The sequence below is a fragment of the Protobothrops mucrosquamatus genome, unplaced genomic scaffold (assembly GCF_001527695.2).
Source record: "Protobothrops mucrosquamatus isolate PMUCROS unplaced genomic scaffold, P.Mucros_1.0 scaffold30, whole genome shotgun sequence".
Taxonomy (NCBI): domain Eukaryota; kingdom Metazoa; phylum Chordata; class Lepidosauria; order Squamata; family Viperidae; genus Protobothrops; species Protobothrops mucrosquamatus.
This window is the reverse complement of record NW_015386414.1, coordinates 884,771-897,069: the sequence shown is the minus strand read 5'-3', so window position 1 is coordinate 897,069 and position 12,299 is coordinate 884,771. Positions and strand designations below refer to the sequence as shown.

The following is a 12,299-nucleotide window of genomic DNA, read 5'->3' as shown; positions in this document are numbered from 1 at the left end:
GCTTCAGTGACTCCATCCAGCCACCTCATTCTCTGTCGTCCCCTTCTTCTATTGCCCTCGATCTTTCCCAACATTAGGCCCTTCTCCAGTGAGTCCTTCCTTCTCATTAGGTGGCCAAAGTACTTGAGTTTCAACTTCAGGATCTGGCCTTCTAAGCTGTCTTCTTGGGTCCTGCCAAATAAAACTCCTTGGCTGACAGGATACACAATGTGTCCCTCCTGCTGAACCTGATGGGAAGATGTAATTGGGAAGAAGCAGTTCCTCAAAAACCTGTCCCTGTGGCATGTAGGGCTTTAAATGTCAAAAGCATCCCCTGAATTGGATCTGGAAGCAAACTGGCAGTAGTGCAGCTCATGGAGCACAGGGGTACCATCTAGTTTATAACTGCCTGAGCCACTGCATTTTATACCAGCTGAAGCTTCCAGATATTTTTGAAGGGCAGGCAGATGTAGAATGTGCCACGGTAATCCAGGTGGATCAGGTCAAAGTCCATCTTAATCTAGCATTTGTTTTCTCAAAATTGCTATCAAATAGTGCTGGGGTGATTCCAAGCAGGACATTGAGGTCTACCACTCTCTTAATGTTATAACCTTAGAACTTGTATTTGATCCTGACTTAGAGGAAATACTTTTCTAGTTCTTCTTACTCTTTGCATTTTATCCTTTCATAAAAGCAGAAATCTTTTTATCTAATGATCGCTAAGTATGTTTAAGAAGATTTAGTGAAAAGCTAAGGCTTTTTAAATATCCAGGTATGCAGTATAGATAAGAGTTTTATCCAAGTGCCTGTTGACAGCAGGATTTATGCTGATTTTCCTTCAAGAAAGTTCATTTTCTATGTATTTAATTACTTTTTCCTTTTTTATCATTTCACATCAGTTAAGGTGGCATACTGCTGTACAGATAGTGCTTGACTTGCAACCATTCGTTTAGTGATCATTGGAAGTTGCAACAGCACAGAAGAAAAGTGACTTATGATTGTTTTTCACGCCTACTTCTCTTGCAGCATCCCCATGGTCATGTGATCAAAATTCAGACACTTGGCAATTGGTTCATATTTATGACGGCTGCAGGGTCCCATGGTCATGTGATTACCTTTTGTGACCTTCTGACAAGCAAAGTCAATGGGGAAGCCAGATTCACTTACGAACTCTTACTAATTCAACAACTGTAGTGAATCACTTAACAACCGTGGCAAGGTCGTAAAATGGGACAAAACTCACTCAACAACTATCTTGCTTAGCAACAGAAATTTTGGGCTCAATTGTGTTCCTAAGTCGAGGACTACCTGTATACAACGTCAGTGTATATATGTGGGGGCTATAGGATGAATTAGTAGTAGGCAAACTAATATAATATTGATGTTTGGGCTTAGAATGTAGAAGCTGTATTTATGAGAAGAAGGTTCTGGGATAGCTTTCCTTTGTCTCTAGGTGAAACCTAAAAGCTGGGTACTGTTCTCATGCCACATGGCTCATGTCTTTCATGATCTCAGTGGAGGAGCCTCCCCATTGGGCTTTTGGACTCACATATGGCTGTCTGATTGCTTACAGTGATCAGAATGAATGATCTGCAGGCAAAACTAGTATCTGGTGGCTACAGTGGAGAGACCCACTCACCAAGATCATGAAAAACTATGTGTAGTGAAAAATTCTTCATATGGTACAAGCAGGATAACTTCCTCTATCAACCAGATGAGCAAGTTCCAAAGAAAAAGACCAGCTGCTACAAGGAAGATACTCTTAATCTTGCAACCAGATTGACCCAGTGAGGTCAGCTACAGTTGAACAAAGAGAAGGAGAGCAAGTACATAGACATTTCATAGATGATGCTTTGGGAGAGAAAGGTTAGCCATAAGCTCATCCCACAGTTCTTATCTACTTGAAGATCTCATTATTTTTGGTTTTGCTATTTGAATTCATGATTTGCTACTTTGTTCTTTGATGCCATAACAGAACCCAGCAAATAATGAGGTTACATTTGCAATGTAAAATCATCTTAGTATTATTTTTATCTGTTAGTTTTATAAATGTAAATGAGATGTTTTCTTTCATGTTCAAATTGGGGTGATGGTGGTAAAGAAAAATATACCGTATTTTCCGGCGTATAAGACGACTTTCTAAACCCTGAAAATCTTCTCAAAAGTCGGGGGTCGTCTTATACGCCCAGTCATCTTATACGCCGGAAAATATGGGTATTCTATTTTATTCCTTTACACATGTGGTTTGGCATATTACTCATCAAGTTTTCTCTCCCCCCCCCTCTCGCTCAAACTCTATATTTTAACTGGAAAAGTTGGGGGTCGTCTTATACGCCCAGTCATCTTATACGCCGGAAAATACGGTATTTCATGAGCTTGGTTGCTGATTTTAATTATGAGGCACTTCAAGCGCATTATTTGTATGCCTTCACAATTTAGAGTAATTTCCACTGTGCATAATATCTCTATGGTTTATTGTCCACAATCCCTTGCATTACTTTGATTTTCATGGCAACTCTTGCTTACATAGCTGTGCATATTTCTGTTGAATAGAGAGAAACCCAATATGAATTCTCAAAAAAAAAATTAGGCTCTAAAAATGTATATCTGGTCCACAGCTGAGCTACTTTGGGCTTCACTTGATTCAGGTTATGATAGATTGTATTTTCCAGTAGACGTGATCCCTTGTTCATGGCTTCCTTACAGAGTGAGTGATTAATTTGATAGTGGCCCTTAGTAGACTTTATTGCTGTCCTTTGATCTTTGACCAGAGCATTAAAAATGACCCAGGCCAGCTAGATTACTAATCTTTACTGTTCTCAGGTCTTTAACATCAAGGTTCATTTAAGATTCTCATTTTATTTTATTTGCATATTATTGTTTTGGCTTCCAATTCTCACCATTTCCCCCATTTTTTAAAGAACAAATGGATGTAGGGAAAAGTTTGATAGGGTTTCTGGTGTCTCTAGTTCTGGATCTTAAATCATGAGCTGAAGACTAGTGGTTTAGGCAAATGGCCAAAGAGAGAAACTTGTTTATGTTTATTATTGGCCTTGCAGTGTACTCTACTACACAGTGAGTTTAAAAAAGGCACTTTATAGGCCTTTAAAGAGAAGCTGGGACAATTTGAAATTAAGTAGTTAAGGGCAGAAAAGACTTTAAGCACCTGATTCCTTTGAAAATTCTTTCTTTAAAGGATAGCATGGTTGGCTACTTCTCTTTATCAGCATAGGCAATTTAAAACTACTCTTGTTACAAGAAGACTATTGGTGTAATCCCCAGTGTCTGATCTGTAAAAGTTATTCCGATGTTATTACTGCTCAATGGAATAAATCTGCCACCTTTTTCATGCTAGTTGCTGCACCTCTGACTGCCAATTCCATTCAAGGAAAAAAAAGTTTCTTAAGAGTTGAGCTTAATTCATAAAGTGTTCTCAGTAGAAACACATAGAGAATAAACATTCCATCTGAATATTATGCTGCTGTCATTTGAGGAAATATGTATATTTAGAACTCCAGAAAATCTATTATAGCGTCTTTGGTGCAAAAAATCATGCTATTTTATACTTTGACATCTACTGTTCAGCTGGATTAGGAAAAGTCTAGATGGGGAGTATGGGAGGGGAAGGGAGGTACACTGGATAATTACCAAAGCCAAAAATACCAAAAAGAAGTCAAGATGGGCTTCATTGATTATAGGAATGCCTGAGATTCTGTCAATCACATCAAGCTGTAGAATGTGCTCAGAAAAATGGGAATCCCAGAACATCTCATTGTCCTCATGAGAAACTTATATGCAGGCCAGGAAGCCACAGTACAGATATTTATTTATTTATTTGTTATTTAAATTTATATACCGCCCTATCTCCCTTACGGGACTCAGGGCGGTGAACAGGTAATAATAAAAATCACAGTAAATATTACATAAAAGCCTGCTCTAAAATATAAAACCCTTAACAAAACCCAATCAAAACTTAGATAGAGTATGCACAGTTTTAAAATTGGAGGAAGAAACATCAGTAATTTGTGCTATGTTAATGGCACTACCTTGCTAGCCAAAATGCAAAGAATCTGCAAGCTCTAGCAATAAAAGTAAAGGACTAAAGTGAAAAATGAGACTAAATTAAATCAGTGGCAGCAGGTGTGACAACCGGTTTTAGAATTGACAGTGGAGATATCAAAATAGTAGACTGCTTCTGTCTTTCAGAATCAATCATCAGGCATAAAGGAACAAGCAGTTAAATCTGGAACAACCTGCAGCTGAACATGCTTAAAATTGTAGAGATGTGAATGGATTTTAGGAGGAACCCTTCTATTGCCTCTTACTATATTCGACACATAGTATTAGCAGTAGTATCCTTCAAATTTGGGGGTTCTATAATATCTCAGGATTTGTAAATGGAAATCTAACACTAGAACCATCATCAAAAAGACACAACAAAGAATATTCTTCCTCGGTCAACTTAAGAAGTTCAGACTGCCCCAGGAGCTGTTGACACAGGAATTATTGAGTCTGTCATTTTTGTCCCAAAGGTGCTATTTTCACGAGACAACTGGACTTCCTTGTTTTTCTTTGAAGATGTTTCGCTTCTCATCCAAGAAGCTTCTTTAGCTCTGACTGGATGGTGGGGAATGGCAGGATTTATACTCCTTGCAGATAGCTGGTCATTTGTATTCTTTTAGCGGGTCATTGAAGCCCCTGGAGGCTTATCTGTGTTGTCAGGGTCCCCTGAGTAGTGCAAATGGGTGTGGAGCCTTCTTGGAACAGACCCTTCACATCCTGGACATAAACTGTTTCAACACCTCCCCTTGGGATCCCGCTGTAGGGCATTACATACCAAAACAGTTAAACATGGGGACAGTTTTTCCCCTTGTGCCATCACTCTGCTGAACACCTAATCCTCACAATACTGTCTTATGTCTAAGTATTATCACCCATGTTGTATGGCTATGGTATTATTATTATCCTTCTCATCTCCTCTACTACCCCCTCTTATTGGTATCATTATTATGATTATTATTACTCTGTTGTTTTGCACGTACACTGAGAGCTTCTGCATTGGAGACAAATTCCTTGTGTGTCTAATTACACTTGGCCAAATAAAATGTTCTGTTCTGTTCTGTTCCATTCTGTTCCAAATATATCACAGATTAGCACTTGATGGAACAGCTACAAAGGCCTTGGACAAGATATTCAAATGTCAGGATATATCTATACCTACAAATATCAGAATGGTAAAACTATAGTATGGATGAGAAAGTTGGACTTCAGTGGGATAGGAAGAGTATTAACAGACTCTTGAGAATATTGTGGACAGCCAAGAAAACAAATTGATGGATCATTGAACAAATCAACCCAGAGTTCTCATTTTAGGCACAAATGACAAAGGTTAAATTAGCCTTCTTTGCGTACACATGAAGGCCCAGCTCTCTGGAGAAGGCTCTGATGAAGGGAAAAGGAACAAGAAAAAGATGACCAGCAACAAATGTGAATGGACTCAGTTACAGTTCCAATGGGTGCATCAATGGAAGACCCAAAAGATCAATTTAGGGACAGGTCATCTTGGAGAACATCTATTTATTTGGTTACTAAGAGTCAAAAAGGACTTGATGGCATGTAATCAATCATCTACATAAATTCTAAAGTAGTATGCGATATGATTATATGCACTTCAATACAAATATTAAATACATGCTTATTTTGAAAACAGAAGGCACACATATAGAGTACCAGTGGGAAGAAACCCTTCTTCTTCTTCTTCTTGTGCCATATCCGTTATCGGACGTTGGCGATCATGTTGGCGATCCTGTTTTTATCAGCAGCCGCACGAAAAAGTGATGCTGAGTTTTGTCCAAACCAGTCCCTTAGCACTCAGCAGCACTGGGTTTTAAGAAACCCAGTCAGTTAAAATACTTCAGTAAAGCTCTTGTGGAGAGGGGAACTGGGGTGGATTTTTTAAAAATTGGTAATTATTTCATTTAACCAAACAGTGATCAAGAAAATATAAGATAATTGAATAAACTGATAAACTGGTATTCTCTGAAGACAAGGAATAAATATAGCTAACAGTTCTTCAAGTCCTAACAATCATTATCATGATATATTAAGATTTAGCCCAGGTGTGCTTTTAGAAAACACCTGCTGCATTGCTTTTAAGCAAAAATTGATTTAGCGAAAACAACAACAACAACGTGGAATAAAATATAGGAATTAAGCAGGAATAATAGTTGGATTGCAAATTGCCAAAGCTTCTGTGCATTTTCAAGGCATAGCTGAATAATCTTTCGCTGATCTGCTCAAATTGCACTGGTCAGAGCCCGAGTGAAAAAAACAGTGGTTAAATAATAAAATGACCATGTGGTAAACAGCGTTTGGATTTTTTTTGGAAGCTGCATATACCGAATATGAGTTTACTAAATATGAGATTAGGCTGAGTGACATCTCCCAGCCCTGTGGCTTTTAATTTGAAATAAGACTCTGCTTAACTTTTTTTTTAAACCAAGGAACAATATGTTGTATATAAATCTACACCCCTTGTCCTCTCTCTGTTTGGTAAATGGAAATGGATATTAACAGCAACTTTCTTTCATTGGGTTGTCATGGAATGAGCATAAAGGTTGTTTTAATTGTGACTTGAATAGCCTACTGTTTTCTGTTGTTTAGGTTATGCTGGCTGCTTCTTACTGGTCCCTTCTTGAACCTGCTATTGAACTAGCTGAGGACTCTGGGAAGTTTGGAGCCTTCGCCTTCCTCCCTGTAGCCATTGGCTTCACTCTGGGAGCAGCATTTGTATACCTCACTGACCTCCTCCTTCCATGGCTGGTGAGTAGCTCTCAAAATCTGGTTACCCAAGGCCAATTTATAGTTATTTTGGGTATGTTGGGAATTACTCTTGGCCTGCCCTGAGTGAAGCAGCTGGTACCAGGTAAGGTATATCTTTTTCAATCCAGCTTTCTTCTCAGAACCTTTGACGAGTTTGGGGAAGATAAAAGATGGAGCAATGTTTCTTTGGTGCTTTGTTCCTTTGATGCCTCACTGTGTGTTCTAAATCACAATTATTATAGGAAGGGTCCAGTACTTGAGTTGTACCATCATGACTATGAGATGGAACCTGTTTCCCTTTCCTCTTTTCCTGTCCATTGTGAAAGAATCCGCTTGCCATTCCAGATGTAACTCTCAAATGCTGTCTTTATCTTGGAAATGTTTTCTCAGCTCCTGGATGGATGGATGGATGGACCTTTAATTAGGCAGAGAAAGGCAGTTATTTTCAGGGATATCTTTTACAGAGCTGCAAATTGAAAGTCACAGGTAGTCCTCACTTATATCCATTCATTCAGTGACCATTCAGAGTTATGATAGGGCTGAAAAAATGGACATATGAATGATCCTCAAAGTTTTGGACATTGCAGCATCTCTGTGGCCATGTGAATATTATTCAGGTACTTGGGTGCCTGGCGTGCAGTTACAATGTTCCAGGAAGCCATGATGTGATTGCCATTTGTGACCTTCCCTGCTGGGTTCCCCACAAGCAAACTCAATGGGGAAGCCACAGGTAAGATCGCAAGTCATTCCAGTAAGTCACTTCCACTTTATGTCTCACCCATAGTACACCGCCATCCCACATACAGCTGCTGTTGATCTCCCCAGACCTTGACTCACATGCACTGGCCCTTCCAGATCCTTCCACGGTCTCCCCCCACAGCACTCCACACTCCTTACCTGGGGCCCCTGGGCTCTTTCTGCTTAACTACCCACAGGTCTTGGGATTATGATGGTAACTGGGACTGGTTGGGATTGAATTGGATTGAACTGAATACTTTATTTGGCCAAGTGTGATTAGACACAGAAGTAATTTGTCTCCGGTGCAGAGGTTCTCAGTGTATATGTAAAGTAACAGAATAATCATCATAATAAAAAAGTAAAGTAAAGGAGTAAAGAAGAAAAGGATAAATAATAATACTATAGTTATACTACATGGGTAAATACATATAGACATTAGATTAGATTACTATTGTTAAGTAATGCATTCATGTGATGTCACGGTTTATGACTACTTCTCTTAGCAATACCAATCCTGGTCTTAATTGTAACCTGACGACTACTTGCATGTGTTGATATTGGCTGTTAATTCAGTAGATACGGGTTCATACAGAACAAATATATACAGCTGTTTAAAGTCCTATACTTTTTTTTCAACAAAAATAATATTGTTTCAGGAAATGTACCAAGATTTCTGGGCAGATGTGCAAAAAGGATAATTCTGTACATAATACTCACATGTCTTGCTATAAGAGGACAATTTTTCTAGTATTTATGAACCACATCTGACATTTCCTCTTTTATCTAAATTTACCAAAGAAAATGTAGTTAAGTTCCTTTTCTATCTCCTTTCCTCCCTCCTCCTCTTTTTCAATCTCCCTCCTGATGAAGATCTAGTTAGCAGCTTGTTAATACTGCTTTTTCCATTAACTAAAATTGAAGTGAGGAAAAAATCCCTTTTAAGGTTTCTACAATGTGACTGAACTGCTAATGTCTTCTAAATTACCTAAGTAAGTCTGCAGTATTGAAGCCAAGGGGTAGGTTCAAAATGCCGAACTTCTGAGATATCCTTCTATCCCAATATTTAATGTGATACTTTATGTATTTTGTTTCATTGGGTCTCAAACATCCTAGTAGATATTTGGAAGATTATGTTGGTTTATAATCACAAGTTAGGATTTCATAATTTTCATAAGTAATTCATTTCAAGAAACATAACTGTAGGCAATTAACTTAGATCTAGAGATGCTCCTTCTGTGTCTTCTCCGAACATGCAGAGAACACCCTTTAGAAGAAAATTATCTTTAATATTGTAATACAATAAACAACCTTTTATTCAGGTTAACTACTAGGTTGCTGGTAACAAAGGAGACTTCTTGGCTTTGGTAGACTAAATTAACCACAGAATTAGACATTTTGATATGTTGTAGTTTGGCAATTTCATAGTTCAATTTCAGTTTTGATGTTCTTTGTTCCCTTTAGAATGGCTATGCTACAGTCATTTACAGAATGTTCTCTTAGTATGGAATGATTTCTCCCTTTGGTTATTCAATGCCGCCAGTCTTGATGTGAGAAATACATTTCTATATTATTTTGTACAGACATTGCCCAGTTTGTTTTATGTAAAGTACAGAAGGGCATTGCTGATGGGCATTGGGTGACTGCCCTCTGCCAGGAGTTCGATTCTGACCGGCTCAAGATTGACTCAGCCTTCCATCCTTCTGAGGTCATTAAAATGAGGACCCAGATTGTTGGGGACAATATGCTGATTCTGTAAACCGCTTAGAGCGGGCTGTAAAGCACTATGAAGCGGTATATAAGTCTAAGTGCTATTATTTATTTATTGGAAAATAAATAAGTGAATGAATGAATGTTGTCAAAGTCTGTTTAATGAACAAGTGGTTGGTAATTGAGGACTACCTATAGTGCTTATTTACCAACTGTTTATTAGGACTGACAACTTTGTTGCTAAGTGGTGCAGTTGTTATGTGTGACATCATGAGACTGTGACAAGTTATGTCAGTACTGGCTATAATAGTTAAGCAGTTTAGCATAGATCACAAAGAATGGCATCATGTTAGTGCGACTTGGAACTTCTTGCAGTTTTCTCCATTGATTTTGCTTGTCAGAAGCTGACTGAATATTGCAAATGATGATTATGTGACTGCAATTATCATTAAATGCATGCTGGTTGCCAGGTACTAAAATCATTATCAGATGACCGTGGGGATGCTGCAATGTCTGCAACCTCAAGGACCACTTGTAAGTCCCATTTTTCAATGCTATCGTAAGTTTGAATGCTCACTGAACTGGAGCTAGGTAAGCGAGAACTACCTATTGCTACTCCAAGTATCTATTTGTTGTTTCTTAATTCTTTTTTCATCTACTGATCCTTCTAGCAGGGCTAGCTAGGTTTTGTGTATGAATATATGACCCACTTATCTCAGATTTGGTTGGTTTGATGATCTTCATGATCTATCTTTCTTCTTGTACCATCTCTAGGATTTCAGATTGATCTTTTGTCACTTGAAGAGATTCTCAAGATTTTCCTCAAAGCTGCATTTAAAAAAACCTTTCAGTCTGTTCTCAGTCTCCTTTAGTACTTTCCATGTTTTGCAGTTTAAAGGAGAGATGACCAAATATGCTATTGATTATAATCTGTTTCTCACAATATTTCAAATATGGTATTTGGTTATTCTTACATTTTAAATCCATTTCCCTTGAGGTCAGAATATACTTCATGTCTAAAAAACTTTCCTAATCATTTCTATTTTCCTCTTTATTTCCCCATGTTCCACTCTAAACAAAGTATCTGGACAAAATACCTTTCTTGCTGCAGAAGGGCATTATTGACTATATTTCTAAGGCTCTTTTTTGGTGAAGCTGCATTCATCTTGGTTTCTTTTTTGTATTAAAATATAACTTGTACTTTTCATTTCTTCTTTTTTTCTCAATTAGGAGGTTCAGGTTCTGTACAGAATTAGCCACATATCTTAAATTGTTTTCATACTACCTACCTTTAATTCCAGAAGTATTGAAGGTCCTGATGTAGTATTTAGTTCATCAAATATTTCTTCAGTACAGACACAGAAAAGGAGAGGTGAAAGGACATAATTCTAGTTAACTTTTTGATTAAAAACTTCTTTGAAAAAGCTCTTTCAGTCTTAAAAGAAATTTGATCTCAATATAGATTCACTATCATTCTAATACCTTTGGCATCCATTCCAATTCCCTTCCAAGATTGTGATCAATATTTCATGTTTTATAGAATCAAAGGCTTCTGAGTAATTGACAAAGCATGAAAATGGGTCTTTTTTGTTTTTCTCAATGAAAGAAAAAGTCTTGATTATTTTTTCAGACTGAGCATTTTTCCCTAGTTAGTACCACTATCTTTAATAAAGGCACATTAAAGCTTATCACATTGTTCTGTTTTTCTTGAATTTGTTAAGAAAAGACTTTTAATACAATTTTTGCTGCCTGACTGATAAGACTAATGACTCTGTATTCAGACCATTCTATAATTCCTGTTTATTTAACAATGGGAAAAAAAGTTGAATGCTTAAATTCTTTTGGCAGGTCACCTGTTTCATATATCTGATTTCAGATTTTGGTTAGAATGCTTATTCCCTTTTCCCTAGGGATTGTAAGATTTCAAATGATTTTATCTATGCCTAACATCTTCCTGTTTTTTAGACTTCTGTTATTGCTTACTTTATATTCTAATACAGCTGTCTATTAAAATTTTAAATTTTCACCCTGCATACATAGAATAATTTTTGCCTCTTCATGTGTTATATTTTTGCATATTAAAACCATCAGGAAGTCACAAAGAATTCCAGAACAATATTTGGGATCTGCAAGCCACTCAGGTTGGCTAAATCAATATTCATGAATCCACCAATAGTAAAACATTTTATAAAAGTGCTGATAGACAAAAGCCTGCCTCAAGTTTTCCAAAAAGTACTTGGATTATTCTTTGCTTTATGGACCAGTAAATCAAAAATATGTATCACCATGTTTGGCAGAAGCTAAACATTGCATTCCATAAAAAGAACCGCATATTGGCCATCAAGCATTAAAGGGATGATGTCATGGTTCGGGGTTGCTTTGCAGAATGACATACCATCTTTGAAGGAAGCCACCTGGCAGGTGGTACGCGACCTAAACAAGTGTAGTGGAGGGGATGAGCTGAAGTGGCGCCAGCGCCAGAGAGGCTTGGGGGAGAGTCAGCTGGAGCTGCAGTGTTGCCTGGGTTCTGCTGAGGGCAGTGAGAAGAAAGAGAGGAGAAGAGGAGAGAAGCAGTGAGGAGAAAGAGAGAGAAGAGAGAAGCAGTGGGAAGAAAGAGAGAAGAGAGAAACAGTGAGGAGAAAGAGAGGAGAGAAGCAGTGAGGAGAGGGGAGAAGAGGAGAGAAGCAGTGAGGAGAAAGAGGAGAAGAGGAGAGAAGCAGTGAGGAGAAAAAGAGAAGAGAAGCAGTGAGGAGAAAGAGGAAGAGAGGAGAGGCTTCTGTGAAAGAAGCAGTAAGAAGAAAGAGAGGAGAAGAGGAGAGAAGCAGTGAGGAGAAAGGAGAAGAGGAGAGAAGCAGTGAGGAGAAAGAAAGAAGAGAGAAGCAGTGAGAAGAAAGAGAGAGAAGAGAGAAGCAGTGGGAAGAAAGAGAAGAGAGAAGCAGTGAGGAGAAAGAGAGGAGAGAAGCAGTGAGGAGAGAGGAGAAGAGGAGAGAAGCAGTGAGGAGAAAGAGGAGAAGAGGAGAGAAGCAGTGAGGAGAAAGAGAGAAGAGAAGCAG

The 12,299-nt window shown here is 38.1% G+C and overlaps 1 protein-coding gene across 1 annotated transcript in view; it reads left to right on the top strand.

The window, feature by feature from the left end:
- The first annotated feature begins 1,635 nt into the window (after window positions 1–1,635).
- LOC107283214 (zinc transporter ZIP11) overlaps window positions 1,636–12,299 on the top strand; it is a 62,757-nt gene continuing 52,093 nt past the window's right edge. Inside the window, exons 1-3 of the mRNA XM_015811087.1 lie at window positions 1,636–1,766; window positions 5,129–5,213; window positions 6,643–6,801. Of these exons, the coding sequence (XP_015666573.1) occupies window positions 1,636–1,766; window positions 5,129–5,213; window positions 6,643–6,801 (375 nt within the window). The remainder of the gene's footprint in view (window positions 1,767–5,128; window positions 5,214–6,642; window positions 6,802–12,299) is intronic.